This window comes from Macaca mulatta, chromosome 2 (assembly GCF_049350105.2).
Source record: "Macaca mulatta isolate MMU2019108-1 chromosome 2, T2T-MMU8v2.0, whole genome shotgun sequence".
NCBI classification, from domain to species: domain Eukaryota; kingdom Metazoa; phylum Chordata; class Mammalia; order Primates; family Cercopithecidae; genus Macaca; species Macaca mulatta.
Genome location: NC_133407.1, coordinates 147,529,125 through 147,548,427, shown reverse-complemented (window position 1 = coordinate 147,548,427; position 19,303 = coordinate 147,529,125). Strand labels below are relative to the sequence as shown.

The following is a 19,303-nucleotide window of genomic DNA, read 5'->3' as shown; positions in this document are numbered from 1 at the left end:
CTGATTTCTGCACACAATGAGAAATAAAACAAAAGACAGGAAATGGGGATCACACTATTACGATTTTTTGTTGTTGTTGTTGTTCTTGTTTTTTAGATTAAGACTAAATTAGAGAATTTAGCTTTTGCGTGAGACTAAATAGCCCTGTTAGGTGAATCCAGAATTAGGCTGTCTCACCGGCTATGCAAGGACCACACAGGTAGGCAGGCTTCCTACAAAGGGTAGAAGAGTCTGTCCTTGGCGAAGTGGCTCCGTAAACTTGCTCCCTAGAAAGCAGCTGTCTTCCAGGAGAAAGAAGAGCAGGCTTGGTTCTACAGCCCAGTGTTTTCCTTCCCACATTTGCCAATCAGGGGCTCATAGGGAAACATCTCCCTTCATCCAGCCATGGAGTGAGGCAGGGGTGTTTTACCTGCTAGGATTAAACTCTTGGAGTGCACAGCTTATACCGTTTCAGAAAACCAGAGGGACAGAACCTCAGACATTAGCTATCTTGACCAGTCCTCTCATTTTACATATGAGGAGACTGAGACCCAAAGAGAAGGGACTTGCCCAAGGTCACTTCATTCTCACCTGAGTGATCTGTAACTTTAATCTGTAATTTTCGAGGTAGATAGGTACTATTGAGTAATATTGATTAATATTGCCTGCCACCCCTTGGCAATGCTGCCAAAATTCCCAGCCCCATTCTGGAATGATTACTCAGCTAGAACCCTGGGATCCAGGTGCTGTAAGTTTGGCCCCTGGGATATCCTGGCATGGGCCTGTAATTGTGGATTGAGGAAACCCAGTCCTTGGCTAACTCAATTCTCTCCACATAATAAAAAGAGGGAGAAGTGAAATGTCAGGAGAAAATACACATTTAATGCATTTTAAGGAGCCTTGTTTACTTTTGAATCTTGGCCTTTTTTCTGACTTAATTCTTGGCCACTGTAAATTACTTCAAAAAATGATTTGAGAATAGAGAAGGGGCAGGGAGGCTGAGAAGCTGTCTTTAACATTTTATCTTCCTTTGGCATGATTTAGGATTTTAATTCTGAAGCACGACAAGGAGGAAGAAACGGCTCTTGGCCGCAGACAAGCAGAATCACTTTAAATGAAGATAGAGTGTTATGCTTCAGAATTTCCTCTAAAACTACCTAAAGAATAAAGCCTCTCCCAGCACTGCTTAGAATAGAGGCCATTTCTAATTCCTCATTAACGGGAATAGGAACAAAAGTATTCCAAAGCAAAGACTTACTTGAGTTCACTGCTAAAGCCACTACATCAAGCTGGAGGTGTGGGGGGAGAGAAAAGGCTGAAAATTAACATCATTTTTGGAAAGTAATCAGTTTAAATGCTTTTGTAACTTCATCACTATCTACCCGGGGAAAAACATTATTATTCAAGCCTCCCATGTGTCTCAGAGTCAGGAGCTTCCAAACCAAGAAAGGAAGAAACGGGCGGGTTATTTACGAGTTCCCTCCCTCTCGCAGTTTTAAACCACTGCAAAATAAACCCGTTTGTTAAGTCTCCGGGACCAACGCTGGGCGAACCAGCCCCGCTCCGCAGGGGTCTGCGCGGCTGGCCTCGTCCGCCCCCTAGCGGACCCGTGCGATAGTGCAGCCTCTGCCCCAGAGCACAGCGCGGCATCCAGACGCTGTCCGCGCGCTCATCCCCGGCGGCGCTCCTCGCTCACCTCCTGTACCCATCCAGCGACCAGCCAGGCTGCAGCGAGGGGATTACAACAGAGGCTCCAGAGTCAGAGACCTCAGCCTAGCATCACATTAGGTGCTGCCGGCAGGCCATCCCAACTCGGGCCGGGAGCGCACGCGTCACTGGGGCCGTCAGTCGCCGTGCAACTTTCCTGGGGGGAGTCAACTTTAGGTTCACCTGCGGACTCGGTGCAGGTAGCTGGGTGCTAAGCAGGGATGGACGGGATGGCTAGGGCCGGTGGAGCCATCGGGACCCGAGTGGAGGTGGTGGGATGCCTCGCACTCCTTGTTCCTGGAGGAGCGCGGGGTGTTCCGAGAGATTGTAAAGTGACTTCTCGGGATTGAGACCCAGAGTCCTTGATTATCTGGGTCCAAAGCGCAGGCCGGGGGTTCCTGAACCTTCGAGGCTGCCGGGCTGGGAAGGAGCTCCGCGGGAAGTGTCTCTGCCAGGGTCTGGGAACAGCGCTTGGGCATCCTGGGCTTTGAAGTAGGGGTTCCCCCAGGAGGGACTGCGGAACCGGGTTTCCACCGAAGCAGGTGCTGTGGAAGTTCAGGTAGTGACGGCTGAGCGTCTCAGAAAGTGGGGTTAGACGGGGATGGCCCTGAGCTGGGGTTTCCCAGGCAAGTGGGCTGGTATGGGGGTCCCGCGGGAGGTGGATATGCTGAGGGTCGGAGCGTGGGGCGGGTAGGTAGTTTGGAGATCCCTCGGGGAGGTGGTTTGGTTTTAGAGTCCCAGTCCCGGAGGAAAGTGGCTGATTTTGACCCTCCCATCTCCCCCAGTGGAAGCCGCTGAACATCCCAAGGAACTGGCACGCTGGGGGCTCTGGGCTTGTGGCTGCTAGAGGATTCCCGCTCATTTGCAGTGGCTCAGAGGAGGTACCTCCAACGGGGATTTCTGGGGTGGCGGCTGAGGAACCCGAAGCCGGCGGTTGTGCCCCGTGTTTCAGATGACTTGGGTTCCTGGGAATGGAACAAACACGCCCTACCCGCGTCGGAAGAGAAACGCGGCGGTCTCCTCACGGCCCTCCCGGTTTGTTTCAGGGTGGACCCAGCAGATCCGTCCGTGGAGTCTCCAGGAGGAGCCCCAGGCGCCTCTACACCCTCCGACACGCCGGATCCGGCCCCGCCGCTCCAAGCCGTAAAGGGCTCGAAGGCCGGGGCGCACCGCGGCCGCCAGGGTCATGGAGGGCGAGCTCGCAGCCAACTGGAGCACCGAGGCAGTCAACTCCAGCGCCGCGCCGCCGGGGGCCGAGGGCAACTGCACCGCCGGACCCCCGCGGCGCAACGAGGCCCTGGCGCGCGTGGAGGTGGCGGTGCTCTGTCTCATCCTGTTTCTGGCGCTGAGCGGGAATGCGTGTGTGCTGCTGGCGCTGCGCACCACGCGCCACAAGCACTCGCGCCTCTTCTTCTTCATGAAGCACCTGAGCATCGCCGACCTGGTGGTGGCAGTCTTCCAGGTGCTGCCGCAGTTGCTGTGGGACATCACCTTCCGCTTCTACGGGCCCGACCTGCTGTGCCGTCTGGTCAAGTACTTGCAGGTGGTGGGCATGTTCGCCTCCACCTACCTGCTGCTACTCATGTCCCTGGACCGCTGCCTGGCCATCTGCCAGCCGCTGCGCTCGCTGCGCCGCCGCACGGACCGCCTGGCAGTGCTCGCCACGTGGCTCGGCTGCCTGGTGGCCAGCGCGCCGCAGGTGCACATCTTCTCTCTGCGCGAGGTGGCTGACGGCGTCTTCGACTGCTGGGCGGTCTTCATCCAGCCCTGGGGACCCAAGGCCTACATCACGTGGATCACGCTAGCTGTCTACATCGTGCCGGTCATCGTGCTCGCTGCCTGCTATGGCCTTATCAGCTTCAAGATCTGGCAGAATTTGCGGCTCAAGACCGCTGCAGCTGCGGCGGCAGAGGCGCCAGAGGGCGCGGCGGCTGGCGATGGGGGGCGCATGGCCCTGGCACGTGTCAGCAGCGTCAAGCTCATCTCCAAGGCCAAGATCCGCACGGTCAAGATGACTTTCATCATCGTGCTGGCCTTCATCGTGTGCTGGACGCCTTTCTTCTTCGTGCAGATGTGGAGCGTCTGGGATGCCAATGCGCCCAAGGAAGGTAGCCAGGGCTGGGAGACCCAGGAGGAGGGAGCCTGGTGGCTGGGGGACGCCCTTATCTTGCTGCCTCAGAATGTCCAGGGGTCTGTGGACTTCCTGGGGGGATAAGAGGGTTTGAAATCCCACAGAGTCACTGTTCCATCATCCCTTGGCCAAGTGACTTAGGGCAATTAACCTCCCTGAGCCTCCACTTTCTCATCTGTGAGGTGGCAATAAGGATAAAAGTACCAACTGTCACCGGGCATAGGGGCACGCCATGAGAAAATGCAGTTAAAATCTTTAGCACAGTCCTTGGGCTGCATATGGGCTGTATGGTTTACTGTGGTGGTGGAACAGGTTCAAGGGACTCCATCTGCTTTCCCACGTGGTTAGGAGGAGATAGTTAGGAGGAGATGGCAGAGGTAAGTTTGGAACCCCTGGCCAGGCTCAAACTCCTTCAAGTTTAAGTTCACATTAAGCTGAACTTCCACTTTAAGTTCAAGAAATCCATTTGAAGCCAAGAAGTCTGGTTTGGACAAGGACAGCCTTGCAGGGGTGGGCGATTTGTCCAGCCAAGCCCCTAGTAGTTGAAGGGGGTGCTGGGGAGCAGAGGATTCCAAGGGAGAGGTGAAGACAAATCCCCGAACCCCTCATTGAGTGGAGGTGATGAGTCTCCATGCAGAGAGGTGAGTACTGCAAAAAGCGGTGGGCAGGCTTAGGGAGGAGAGTGCCCAGGACTGAGACTTCACTTCTACTACTTGGGGAAAAGAGAAGAAAGCCTGGAGGGGGACATTCAAGTTTGAGGGGGAGGCTGGGTGATTTCTGTAGGCGGGGAATGTGCCTTCCAGGTTGGAGGACTGCTGAGAACAAGGCTGAGGGTGGGGCAATTGTCCATTCTTGGCCTGTGCCAGAAAGCTAGGAGGAGGGCGTAGAAGAGGGCGACCTAGGGAGAAAGCTTGGAGGAACAGAGGCACCCTAGGGCTCTGGGGTTTGTGACTGGTGCTGGGTGGCTGTCCCCAAGGCACAGAGCACCAGACAGCTTCCTGTCATTCCCTACCCCACAACCCCTTTCCGGTAGCTCATGTGGAAAGAGCAGGAGGGGTGATTGCTGGTGGTGAATGATTTATAAGTTTTTGTTTGAAGGTAATTCCATAACGCGTGCTGGATGCCGGGGACTTCAAATGTTTGTAAAGAAAGACCAAAGGATTTGCTTTCACCCTTTTTGCACTCCAGACACTGCAAATGTCCCATTTCTGTGTGCATTCACCACTGCGCCCAATAGTTTCAAACACATGCACCTGGGAAGTTGAAATTTCAGTGCCAGCTGCTTTCATTCAGTTTGGTAACTTTGCTTTGGTCCTTTCTGGAAATCACAGACTCCAGGCTTTACGGAACCCTCCCAGTTAGCTCAGTGTTTGCTTTAGTGGCCAAGACACTGGTTATTCAATATTTACTGAACCTGTGTGGCCCCTGGTCACACCTTACAGAGAGGGTTCTAGAGCCCAGAGAGGGGAAGGCACTTGCACCAGGTCACACAGCAAGTCAGAGGAAGAGCTGGCATTTCCTGTGCCAGGATTCTTATGAAGGGCACGTGATGAGGGAGTGGGGTTGGAGGCAAAAGCCAGTAGTAGAAGTCTCTAAGTAAGGCCTTAGGCCACACCTGTTTCCTGGGCTGATCTGAAGAAACCAGATCCACGTCTTGAGGAGCTCGAGCACCAACTGTCAAGGAAGTGAAACCAGCACCCCTTGGAGTAGATGCTGGAGAGATGTGGGGTCTAGTCCTCCTCCAGCCCTTACTAGCTTTGGGATGTTAGATGAGAGATCCCTTTATTCCCCTTGAGCCTTAGTGTCTTGCTTTTAGAACGAGGACATTTCAGCATTCAGTTAATTGATTCAACAGACATTCCGTTCCTCTCTCCTTGGGGTCCCCTCGCCTCTCCCATTCATGTCTCGAGTCTCTGGTGATTTTTCTCCTTCCCTCTCCTCCCAGTTCCCTCCTCTATGGCTTCCTGCTGTTCAGCCCATCACCTCTACTCCTCTTCTCACCGTGTGTCCTCCCTAAAGAAGGAGAGTGTGTGGGCAACACCCACGTCACATGTACCATGAAGCAAAGTTTAGATCTTTTCTACACTTTAAAAGCATGTCAACAACTGATTTCTTTGTCTTAGAAAAAAAGAGAGAGAAAAAAACAGACGCACACAGATCCTGGCCAGAGTGGAGGTTATAGGCCTCTTGAGTGTTTGTGGTCCTCTGAGGATTTTCCTGGGGATGAGACCTTCAGTAGAGATGGGCTCCTGCTCAAGCCCAAGGGGCAGGGAAAGAAGAGGACTTTAAGTATTTCAGGTCCTACTTCCCTTTGCTCCTTTAGGAATTCACGGGGAAGGGTGGGTGTTGCATGAAAACCCTGGGGCTTCTCTTGGTCCTCCTTGGCATTTTGTCCCGGGTGCTGAGAAGAATCCAAACACAGACTGGCAGGGATTCATGACGCTGCTGCAGCTGGGACCTCCCTGCTACCCCAAGCACACAGCCAGGAGCAGGAGCCCAGTCCAGATGTGAGCGCCTCATCAAACACCGAGGTGACGACGTGGACTCTGGCCACCACCAGCCTGGCCACATCATGCCCAGGCCTCAGGGATGCAGGGGTCAGAGTGGCTGTGAGCTCAGTTAGAACACCAGCCGTGTGTCCACTTGGCCTTAATTTGGATAATTGCAAGTAGCAGATGGAAGTGGTGTCTACATCACTTTCGAGATACCTCTCAACCCAGAGGCCACCAGCAAGTGCTAAGGAAGGAATAAAAGAGAACCACACTCGAGCTACCTCGAGAGGTTGTTATCGGAAAAGTGGAATTAATGCACAGCCTCACTTTCCTCTCCAAGAGGACAGAATTTAGAAGCAGAAATATCTAGACTGGGGCCCTTACTCCACTCGTCACCTGAGGAGCCAGTACTGGAGCCTGTGGCTAACAGTGTGACGTCATGCTTGCGGGCGGAGCAGGCTCACAGGGAGGCAGGAGAGGTGGGGCACACATGGGTCTGTTCCTGCTTTATCATGAAAACCCCAGGGAGGTAGGGAAGCTTAGTCAATGGCCACCATCAAGGCTGCCAGAGTGGGTGGGATGTCACGCCTCTGGTGGCTGCAGATGTGGTGGCCTGGGGACCCAAAATCCCTCTCTCCTTCAGCGTTTGCTCTCTCTTTTCCATCTCTCCCTTGAGCGACTTCATTCCTTCATACACCTTCACAAATACCAAGGGCTGCCTTTATGGGTTTAGAGCTCACCTTATTCCAAAAGTAATGTGTGGTGGTGGACAAAAATTTAGGTAACTCAACAAGATAAAAAAGATATGAGGAAACTGGGATAAAGCAGGCGGTAGGGAGAAGAAAAGGAAAATAAAAATATTACAATAATAGTAGCAATAATACTATTAATAATAATAAAGTCTCTCTGTGTATAGACAAGCTCTACACGTGGTTACTTTTTATAAGTACCAAAGAGGAAAACTTTGAGCTTAAATATTTCGGAAGAAAGCTTAATGATTCGGAAGAAAGAGCCAATGGGAGCATCTGAGTAATTTAATGAGATCCATTTTTCAAAGCAGCCGGATGCTGTTGGGTGCTGACTTGATGAGGCTGGTGAGACTAGATGCCCCATGCAGGGTTTGATGAGCCCTTTATATATCTTCCAGAATTAAATTCCAAAGCCAAAGATTTGGCACCAGCCTTTTCCCTTGAACCCAGTGGCATTTGCTATGCCGCTGGTTGCAGGGGCTCTGACCCTGGGGCCGTTCTGAGGGAGGAGATGAGGATGAGGAGGGAGTTTGGTAGAGTGGGGCTGTTCGTATTTCTAGGGTTGGTTGATGTTGGCTGAGTGTGGTGGACAGGATATGGGGTCTCTGTCTCTAGTCTTCTCCTTCCAGCATCTCCATGGTAAAATGCCCAGTCTGGTGTCCTTAAGCCAGTTGTTTTACCTGCTCTGAGCCTCTGCCTCCTCCTCCATGTAATAAGGATAGCATGGCTGACTGCGTGGGGTTGTGAGGATTAAATGGTGTGACCCATGGCCCCTTCCTGATAGACAAGGTGGGGATTCTTGCCTTGAGCCTGGGTGGAGGGAATGGGAGTGGACAGCAGGCACAGGGAGGTTGGGAGGTGGGAGAGAAGCTTGTTAAGGCTGGAGAGGTGGACTGTTCCTTACTTGTTAAGCCCAAATCCAATGTGTGGCTATTTTGTGGCACAACGCCAGGGGATGCCTTTTACCCCAGGGGATGCCTTTTACTCCAGGGGGTGCCTTTTACTCCAGGGGATGCCTGGTACAAGGCTGCACAGTCACTGATAGCTCAACCAGTGCTTGCCAAATACGTGGGAAATGGGAGCAGGGAGGTGAGTGAGACGGGGCAGGGATGGGCATGAAGAGCTGGACTCAGGAAGAATAGGGACTTTCTAAGTAGCCCTCCAAAACGGAACTGGCAACCTGGGAAAGAAAGGAGCGCCCCATCGCTGGGGGCGACCAAACATCTGTCAGGAGCGCTGGACCGGGAGGAAGGCTGACAGGCACAGGAGGCCTGGTTTGAACCGCTTCCCCATCTGTAGAATGAGCTTCCCAGCCCCTCCCTGTTTCCGTGGGACTGAGGACCATCTGGCATGTCCCGTCCTCCTTTCCTTCTGTGAATGCTGTGCCTGAGGTGTGGGGGACCAGGGCCCTTGGAGGGGCTTGTTCTTGAGGTGACCCAGCGATGCGGAGAGCATGGTGGGCCGGCAGGAGGAGCTGGGATAGGATATTCACTCTGGGCCATGAACCGTGCACGAGCTCGGCCCTTCTGGGTATAAATCACAGTGAGATGGACAGTTAACTTCAGACTCTTATATGATTCGGTAATTGTGTGTTCTTTTATGTTCTTAGCTAATGTTAATGTTTTAGTTAATGTTTCTGCCCTGAGGTGATTTCACTTTCCATTTTCCCTCCAAAGGTTTGATAAATAATAGCTAAAAGACAAAAAACAAAAACCAAAAAACTCAAAGAAAAACAAACTCCAAACCAGCCTCTTGAGTGAGGCCCTGTTACATCATGTTTCCATTTGATGGCTGTCTGTGTGGGTTTCGGGAGGGGTGAGGAGGGGAAGAGGGGTTGTGGAGGGCCTTGGATCAGGAGGAGATTAGCAGGTGCCCTGGCTGCATCACGCTGTCTGTGGAGGCTGGATCAGGTCTGTGGCCCGGGGCTGGCATGTCTGAGTGTGATCTGAGGCACTGGCTTACCTGCTGACCTTACCACCTTGCCCTAGCAACTTCTGAAAGCAACGACAACCCCATGGGGCTCCCTTCCAGGGGCTGAAGCCAGACCGTATACACCAGACCCCACCTGCCAGAGCCCCCAGCCCCGGGAGACAGTGCTGGGAAGTAGCCAGTCCCCTGCTGGGACCTGGTCTTGTTGCCATCTGTGTCATTTGGGGCAATGTCTCTTGATGGCCTCTGGACCTCTGCCATTCCCATCTGAGCAATAGGGATAACAGTTCATGATGGAACTCGATACCCTCTCTGGGCCTCAGCTTTGGTGAAGGGAGGAGTGGGATTAGTTGGTAACAGCAGCCACCACTGACTGAGTGCCCACTCTGAGCAAGGCCTGTGCCCGGGTCATTTCTGCTCCTCACCCTAATGCAGCAAGGCAGGGGCCCATCATGGCTTTTCTACAGATGAAGAAACGGAGGCTTAGAGAGGTGTGACCTGCCCACGATCACCGCTGAGTAAGTGATGGAGCTGGGATTGGAACCCAGTCATCTCACTCTAGAGACTCACACACTGCATGACTACCCCAACTCCCTGCCGCCCTAGGCTAGCAGTTTTCCCGATGATCTACACCTTCACCTTGGGGATCTCCTGGATGCTCATTAGATCGCTGGACCTGCCTCAGATCCATGGAAGTCGAGCCCTCCCTCGCTATCTGGCCCCAAGGTCCTGACATCTTGGGCTCTTCCTGCAACACCTACACACACACCCACCTAGGTACACATCTGCTGATGGCACTGCCCTCCCAGCACTCTGGGTTCAGTGCCATGCCCCTCGCATCCTCCCTGTGTCCACCAATTCCATCATCTTAGCTGCACCACATGCCTCCTGTGGGCAGTTTGCTTTCTCTTTCCATTATCACCTTCTTGGTTTAGAGTATGATTTTTCAACTTTGGCACTACTGACATTTTAGGCTGGATAATCTTTGGCGTATGTGTATGTGTGTCGGGGAGGAGCTGTTCTGTGCATGGTAGGATATTTAGCAGCATTCCTGTCCTCTACGTGCTACTTGCCACTAGCAACCTCCCTGCCAGCTGTGGCCACCAAAACTGTCTCCAGACATTGCCAAAAGTTCACTAAGAGGCAAAGTTATCCCTAGTTAGGAACTGCTGGCTTAGACCCACTGTTCTGCTTTTTAAACTAATACCCAACAAATGAATACTCTCTTGTTAGCACTGCCCTGGTCTCTGGCCAGCCTGCCTCGTGTACCCCCAGCCAGGCCTGATGATTTTTCACTTTCCACAAGTTCCTGTGGCCTTGCTGCCTTTGCACCTATGCTAATACTGTTCGTGCCATGGGAACACCCACCCCAGTTTCTTCCATGGATTCCCATCCTTTGAAGCCCAAGTCCAGTGTGTGGGCTACTTTGTGGCACAACTCCAGGGGATGCCTTTTACCTCATGGTCTATGAGCAGGGTGTTCCTAGAAACTGTGCAGTGCACAGCCTGAACGAGTGAGCTTGGCAGCCTCATCCGGTGCCCCTTTCAAGAAGCCATCCCTGTTTTCCCACTTTGGAGGAGCTTCTTCCTCTGAATGCTAACTCATTCATTCAAAAAAACAGTTACTGATGCCTTTGCAGGCTCCTGTCGACACAACCTCTGCTTTCATCTGTCAACCCCCAAGTGAAGAGAATTGACAAGGGGCCCTCCCAAGCCCTTGCCCTCCTGTGGCCAGATGCTAGCATGCATAAATGTGGGACAGTCTGGTCAAGGTTGGTCACAGAGTTCTGGGCACACCCACAGACCTCTGGGAGGGACACCCCCAGTTTCTGCTGGGTTAGTGTCAAGTGGAGCGGCAGCCCCACACACTTCAGGTATGGGGCTGAGCCTGCCCACTACTCAGGTTTCTGGGATTCAGAATCTCAGGTTTCCGAAGTTCAGAATAGGGCTTAGGTTGTAAAGAGGGTGGAACATCCTGCTGGTGCAAGTCAGCGCAGCTGATGGAGTGGGTGTTATTTTGGGCACAGGCCTAGCATTTTAGCAAATGGGCTGCAGTTTCAGTTGGCGCATGGTGGCAAGTCTAAGGATACTGGGAACAAGAGTATTAAAAGGAAAGAGAAACAACTGTCTCACCTGGAGGAGACCGGAAGGCTGGTGGAAGGTTCTAGCTCTCGTTTAGAGGTACCCTAGACTGGGTCTTGCCTAAGGTATGGGTGGGAGGGAGGTGTAACCAGGTGGTCTCCTGTGTCCCAGCCCCAAGGCCCAAATCCTTACTCCTGATTCCTGCACTGAGGGGCAGCCTCTGCCAGTATCTCCTTTTGTGCTCAGCCAGGAGCTAAGGCTTCCTGCCCTTTAGCCAGATGCTTCGAGACTATGGGCCTCTGCCCTCCCAGCCCATATCTCCCACCCCAACAGCACTCTTGCTCATTCTGTTTCTCTCCCTTTCTCTCCACCTGACCATATCTGAGTGTGAACTTAATTTTCCCAGAGGGAATTGCATTTGAGTCCAGTCACCTTATTGGGAGGCCATATCCTGTGGTTGAACAGGGAAATTATTGTAGCCCTTCCAACATACCGGCAGCAGTGGCTGATTTATCAGGACCTCTTGCCTCTAATTTCATGCTTCAGTTCAATTCAGTTCCTTATTGAACTCTTCCTATTTTCTAGTAGCTGTTAGCAGCCTAAGGACAGAGCCACCAATAAGACACAGTCCCTGGCCAAAGAGTATCAAAAAATAATGACAATATGATGGGGTGATGCTGTTATAGAGGTATTTATTTACCAAGTGCTGCAAATGCCCTGAGATGGCATTAGTTGATCTGTCTCCCTGGGAAGAAAGCAGGAGGGTTTCAGAGGGGAAGTATCATTTGAAAAGGGTTTTTGAGGGATGAGTAGGAGCTTACCATGCAAAGAAGCAGATGCACATTCCACGCTGAGATCAACAACGACGGACGGTTACTTTATTCATTTCTTCTTTCCTATCTATAAGATTTGAGCCAGTTGGAAGGAAGCTGCTCAAACTTTAATGTGCATTTTGTTAAAATGCAGATTCTGATTCAGTAGGTCTGCAGTGGGGCCCCAAGAGTTTGCAGTTTTGACGAGGAAACAAGTGATGCCTATCAGATGCCCTGTAGCCAGCCACTGGCTACACTTTGAGCAGCAAAGCTTTAATATATTATCTTTTACCAGCACTCACTGTTTGCCTTTACACATGTGGTCCAGTTTGGCTGGAGGGCCTTGTCATTCCTTGAAGGGTAGCGAAGGGCTGGTCGTTTGCAGGAAGGCCCTGGCTTGTCTTCTTCCAGAATGTGGTTATTCTCAGGCCCAGCCCAGTGAGTCCAGCACACCTACCAGATTGGAGCAGTGCTGTGGGAGAAACCCATTTTCAACTCTGTAGCCCGCCCGTTTGGCTCTTCACCCAGACCTTGCGCTACACAGGCTGATCACACATCTGTGATTTTTAGAAAAATCTTTTCTAAGAAGGCACCCTATAGTATATATTGTGACTCAATCTTTCTATAAGCATACATTCAAAAATCATTTTCTTAAGAAAGGGTCTTCCATAGTTTTGTTCCCAGATGCCCACACGGTCCTGTAGGAATAAGAGACTTACGTCTGAATCCCTGGTACTCTGGGGAGGCCCCCTAGCAAATGATTGGTTTCTCAAGTACAGGCCTTTTGTAAAGTTGACGGGCTTGCTTTGACCCAGCCAATCTCGACTGTACGTCTTTGAGTCATGTGAAACGTGCCAGTAGCCTCAGGAACAGCACAGCCCAGAGAGGCCATGGCCAGCTGCCTGTCAGCTGTTCTGGGCTAATTTGGGGTTTCAGTGCTGGCGTGGAGAGAGTGCCGGGAAATCCGAACAGGGGAGTTCCTGGAGCTTGAGGAAAGCCAGGCTGGAAAGGATGGAACATAGACCTCTGCCTCCCACCCCTCCATGAATCATGGTGCCACGTAGAAATGCAGAGTTGATTCTCCCAGGGGCAGAATTGCCCAGCAGGGGATATTGGCGTTTGGTGTGTGGCTGTTTCTGCTCATGTACCCCGCTTGGCACATAAGAGACTGCACTTGAAAACCACCCCTAGTCCTCAGCCTTGTGCCCAGCAGCCCCTTCCCCAAATGCTTTACCCCCTGTTTAATATTCTGCTGGTCTTTTCAGTCTCTCTCATCCTGAGTCTGGAAATCACTTGAGGGCAGGGACTGCCCTTAGATCCCAGCACCTACTCAGTGCATGGCATGGAGTGGAGGCAGAATGAAAAGATGGATGTCTGACCTCTTCCTCCTCCGAGAAATGCCATAAGCATGAGACCAGCAGCCCCCGGGGAGTCCGGGTGCACAGCACCTCCTCTTCATCCTCCCTTCCCAGCAAGGACGGGAGAGAGGAAGTTTGCAGTCCTGGCATACTCAGGGCTCGATCGTGGGGCTAGATGTGATTTTTATGGCAGGCAAGTGGGAGAGACATGATTAGAACTGGCTCTTCCATCGAAGACCCTGAGATCCTGCTCCTGCCCACAGTTACAGCAACCTTCCCTTTTGGATTTCTAGGTCACTGGTAGAATAAGTTTTTCCAAAATTGACTGTTAGAGTTCCTTTCTTGTCAAGTAATTCAATCCGAGGGCTCTGGGGTTTGATTTTTTTTTTTTTTTTTTTTTTTAGCTTTTGAGCAGTGTAGGGAAAATGGGCTAAGGATGATTTCTGTAATTGTTCTGGGATTGGGAGTCTCCAGAATTGGATTGTAAAGAATTGCTGTAGTTGGTCATAGCTCACAAGCATTAATACTAATATTAATAACAATTACTTGAAAAAACACTTTGCCAGTCACAAAGCCCTTTTACACTATCTTTAATTTTTTTTTTCCATTTTCTCAATAGCCTTATGATTACTGCCTCCATACTACAGATAAGGAAACTGAGGCTCAGGCAGTAGATGTAGTTCAGAGAGTGATTAGGTGGGAGGGGGATCCAGGCCCCAGGGCTTTGCGTGCAGATCCTGAGTTCCTGGGTTCTCCTCCCTGCCTCTCAGCCAGTGTTTCTGTGGGCCAGGGGCTCCCACTGTGAACAGCTTCCTTTCCTGAGGGACCCCGGAGAAGGGTCAGGCCCATGAGGACTTGTAGGTCCTCCTCTCTGCGCTGACTTCATTGTGGTTGCTTTGTGCGGAAATGGGGAGGGAAGCCAGTCTCTCCGGTAGCTTGGGAGCGGCCATGGCCCTTCAGAGAAGCCCAGATGAAGGCAAGGATCCTGGCCTTTGCACATTTGCACTAAGCAGTCATTGGGTGTGGCAGCTCCTTTTGGCCAAAGGCAATGCCCAGAGAGGAGCTCAGCTGTGAGCATTTGGCCGGCAGCTCTTGGGCAGCTGGAGGAATGGGTGCCCAGGGGGGACCACAGCATCCACAGCATCACAAATGGGGAATGGGCAGTGCTTACTCTCAGTGGTGGACCACATTTGTTTTGGGAACAGGGAGGTTGCTCTCTGTCCCTCAAATGATAGCATTAGGCAAACTGCCTAACCACCTTCTATCTTGGCTTTGGGACAGACAGGATTCACTAACTGGAACCAACCTGGCCTGTGAGGATGCTAACCTGTTTTTAAAAGTAATCAGTCTTCATTAATGTGTGAACACAGGGTGACTTGCTGTGTGCCCTTGGGGAAGTGACTCTCCTTCTCTAAGTTTCACTTTCCTCATCTATAAAATGAGGGTAAGGTTACTTTGAAAACTGTACTCTTCTGGGCAGGCTCGAGCAGTGATTATGAGGGTCAACATTGTCACATCCTCACATGGAAAATGTGAAATGTAAGGACAATGTTTTCCATGCTTTGTTCTGTTCCAAGTCGTCTGTAATCCTGTGAAGCCTTTCTTGCCACCAGAAAGGGGAATGCTATGGCCTAAACAAGATAGAGTAAGTGCAGAAAGCAGGTTGAAGTGGAATCCGTAGTCACTCACCTGCTCAGTAACCATCAATGGCTCCCTATTGCCCATGCAGTCAAGTGGGCAGACTCTGCCTGGATTTAAGATCCTCCTGTCTGGTTCCAAACCATCTTTCCAACCTCTTCTCTTGTGAAACTCCCCCTTTCCCTTCTTGCCTCCTGGGAAGTCCCTGAATGATCTTGGCTGTTCTCAACCATGGGCCTTTATTCCTGCTGCCTCACCCTTTTGAAATATGCTTCATAGTCCCTGCTTTGTGTTCCTAAATAGATCTCCCCGTGATGGTAGAGCTTTGAAGTGCTATTCCTGGAAATTTAACGACTTGGGATGACTAGGATATTGACAAATTAAGAACAGCCAAATGTGCCCTTAGTGTTGGTGACTTGACATGAGCAGGTTCAGCTTAGAGAGGGCCCTTCATCCCCTGAGGACCCACTCGAGGTCACTCGTGTCTGTGGCCACCAGGTGGGATCAGAGTTGCTGGTTAGACTTCTCCCACCCACACCGGCCTCTTGGAGGCAGAAGGATTGGTGGCTACTTAGGAATTCATTAACTCTTTTCTTCTTTGTTGTTGATGTTTCTGTAGTTTTTTTAAAAAAAAAGTAGGTTAAAAAATTGGAAAGATCCAAAGAGTAAAGAGTGAGACCAATGGCTTACATAAACAGGTAAGATTGTGCCAAATAACTGTGTCCAACTAGGCAAAACACGGTGTCTTTCTGTTAACTTCATTCCTGATGTTTCCTTCTATCTCATTGCAAAGCTTTATATACCTATGTCCTTCCCTTTGTGGTTGGTAGTTTGTAAATGTTGACTTTTGCATGTTGCATGTTGATTTTTGCCTCTTTCATTAGTTCTAAGACATTCTGTTTTTAGTCTTGTGGGTGAATTTTAATATTGTTGGTGAAATATTGCACCAGAGTTTCTAACTTAAATTCATCTTCTTATCCATCCAAATCAAAGCAGATTTCTTAACAAAATATTTTTTGTTAAAAGCAATGAATTTAGTAATATTGGTCATTTTTCTTTCACTTTTCCTCTTTTCTATTCTTTATTATTCTAGTACTAAGAGTTAAATTTCCATTCTTTGCTTTCTAAAAACTCTCTTTTGCAAGCATTTTGTTTTCTGTCTGTCGTAGCTTGCTTTTGTTCCAACAGGTGCACCAATTAATTAGACCAGTGGTTCTTAACCTTGAGGGTGCGTTAGAATTACAACATTCCTGAGCCCTACCTCCAGAGGGTAGTTCTGGGGTGGGGCCTGAGAATGTGCATTTCCAGCAAGTTCCCATGTGATGTGTCGCTCTGGGTGGGGGAGCCCACTTTGAGAGCCACTCATGTAGACTTACCAACAACCAACCACCTTTCTTTCCTTGGTGCTTGAAGACTTTGCTGATAAACATCTCTGTTCTCTTCATCAGCGGCCACATCTAGATTTTGCACCTCTCTAGCATCCCCAGTGAAGAGTCCTTCCCTGGATTTAGCTCTTGAACTCTAGAGTTATTTGTCAAAAAATTTTGCAGAGCAGACAGAAAGAAGACTAGTGGATTTTCCGCACCTTCTTGCAGTTGCCTTCACACACAAGGAGGCGGCTGAACAGAATTCCTAGCTGTTTTCCTTGTAGGTTTCTGGAGATGTTGCCTGGCCTTGTCTGTCATCAGGAGATGTCTGACTGTTCAGATTTAAGGCCATTGAAAGAAGCCAGATTTTTATCCCCGTGCTCGGAAGTACCTAGAATTAGGAATTTTTTCTTCCTCCTTGAAGTTTTGGTTTGTGACAGGCAATGTTTTGAAGCTGATTTCTGATCATTAATTTCGACTGCAACTCCATGAGTCCTCAGTATAATAGCCTTTACAGAGTGCTTCAGATAATTTTCATGTCACTTTCTTTTTCCTGCATGAGTCTTATTGTCATGCTGAAGTAGTGCTCTTAGGCATAGCTTCATGGAGATGCTTTGATCATCTCCACAGTTGATCAGCCGTGAAGATGTCATACACTTTCTTGCTGCCACGCCTTTGCTGGTGCCATTCCTTCTGCCTGGAGCACATTTCTTCCCTGCTCTGCCTGGAAAAACCATAGGCATATTCGGGAATCAGCTCACATGCCCCGTTTGTGGGGCCGGCTATGACTCTCACAGCGGCACCCGCTTCCTGTGCCTACCTAACTCACAAGATGTCCACATCATGGTGTTTCTCATTTTATTTGATTGATTTGTCCGGCAGATGGTCATGATAGCAGCCATCATTTATTGGGCACTCACTGTGTATCAGGCACTCTTTAATCCTAGCAGCAGTCCTCAGAGGTTTGGGCACTGTCCTTACGCCCACTTAAAGATTAGGAAACCGAAGCTTCTTAGGGACTTCAAGTAACTAGGCGCTGGTGAGGCTAGCATGAAAACTGGGCGTTGCAGCTTCTGGGTGCTGTGCTTGTAGACGCTGGAAGTTGTAGGCGCTCAACACTGGTTGGGTGAGTGATGCATGAAAAGGTGGCTGTGATAGATAGAGGGAGGTAGGCAGTGGGAAAGCTGCTGGTGAGAGAAAGGCAGGGACAGTTCCAAGCCTGGGCTGAGCCTGGTGAGGAGGGTTTGGAGGACAGCCTGAGAGCATGTCCAGCACAAGGAGGAAGAAGGAAGACAAACTTTGCCTCTTTAGTACCTCATCTTGTGATTCGGGATGTAGTACTTGGACAAGCCTGTCACTCAGGAAATGGTGTTTAAGTCAGATAGGTCTGGAAGTGTCTCCAGTGTTAATTAATGTCCTGTTCTCCTTTCTCCTGCCCCCGCCCCCTCAGCCTCGGCCTTCATCATCGTCATGCTCCTGGCCAGCCTCAACAGCTGCTGCAACCCCTGGATCTACATGCTGTTCACGGGTCACCTCTTCCACGAACTCGTGCAGCGCTTCCTGTGCTGCTCCGCCAGCTACCTAAAGGGCAACCGCCTAGGAGAGACAAGTACCAGCAAAAAGAGCAACTCGTCTTCCTTTGTCCTGAGCCATCGCAGCTCCAGCCAGAGGAGCTGCTCCCAACCATCCACGGCATGACCTACCAGCCAGGGCCAGGGCTGCCTCCTGAGGTTCGGGCTGTGCTGGCATAAGTGGTCTGCCCCTAGGTGATGGCGTATGTTTGTGTGTAAGGTATACCTATCAGTTTGTATCCCTCCACTCCTTGGGGTGGCTTCAGTGGGGTAGAGAGTGGTCTCCATGATGGGAGATGATAGGGGACTCAGCCATCAGGCAACCCCCTCACCTCCTACACGTACTTCTGCCACCCTGAACCCACTGCTACCCTGGGCAGTGGGTGGCTTATTTTTTCTCCTGGACTTGCAATTTCACGCCAGTATCTTTTTACTTCTTTATTCCAGGCTATTGTGAAAAGCAGGAAATATAGGATTGGTGACCAATTGGGTCAGGAAGTTCAGTGTTCTGGACTTGGGGTAAGGAGTGGGGTTGGGACTTCAGATGGGGAGGGTGGTGTTAAGATCCTCCTGACCTCGAAGTGTATTTGCCTTTAAGCGAACAAATTCTGGGGTCCTTGGGGACCAACTTGTCAGAGGGTAGCACTAGAAGGGGATTACCTTGTAAGACCATCTGGCACAGCGGACCAATTAGAACTTGGGTTAAAAATGTTTAAGAAGCTAATGTTTAAGAAGCGTTTGGGAAAGAAAAAGAAATAAATGCATCCAGATTAGAAAAGAAGAAGTAAAACTATTTGCAGATGACACCGTTTTGTATATAGAAAATCCTAGGAATTCACACACACACACACACACACACACACACACACACAAACCCAGCTTATTAGAACTAATAAGCAAGTTCCTCACCGTTTCAAGATACAAGATCAATATACAAAAATGAATTGTATTTCTTTATACTAGCAACAAACAATATGAAAACAAAGTTAAATAATTCCATTTATAATAGCATCAGAAAGAATAAAATAGGAATCAACTTAACAAAACAAGTGCAAGACTGAAAACTACAAAATTTGGAAGAAATTAAAGGAGGCTTAAATAAATGGAAAGACATCCTGTGTTCACGGATCAGACTTAGTATTGTTAAAATGGCAATATTATCCTAATTGACATACAGATTCAGTGCAATCCTTATGAAAATCATAGCTGGCTTCTTTGCAGAAATTGATAAGCTAGTCCCAAAATTCATAAAGAAATGCAAGGGACCCAGAATAGCCAAATAAGCCTTGAAAAAGAACAAAGTTGGTGGAATCACACTTTCTGATTTCGTAATTTATGATAAAGGCACAGTAATTAGCTCAGTGTGTTACTGGTTTAAAGATAGACATACAGAGTAGAATAAAGAGTACAGATATGAACACTTATACTTATGGTCAATTGATTTTTGACAAGGTTCCCAAGACAATTCAACAGAGAAAGAAGAGTCTTT

At 50.0% G+C, this 19,303-nt stretch overlaps 1 protein-coding gene across 3 annotated transcripts; it reads left to right on the top strand.

The window, feature by feature from the left end:
* The first annotated feature begins 1,428 nt into the window (after positions 1-1,428).
* OXTR (oxytocin receptor) lies at positions 1,429-18,592 on the top strand. Of its 3 annotated transcripts, XM_028843186.2 has the most exons (4): positions 1,429-1,886; positions 2,472-2,567; positions 2,733-3,794; positions 17,694-18,592. In XM_028843186.2, exons 3-4 carry the CDS (start codon positions 2,873-2,875, stop codon positions 17,939-17,941), a joined length of 1,170 nt encoding a protein of 389 aa, XP_028699019.1. In that variant the 5' UTR covers positions 1,429-1,886; positions 2,472-2,567; positions 2,733-2,872; the 3' UTR covers positions 17,942-18,592.
* Positions 18,593-19,303: the final 711 nt, after the last annotated feature.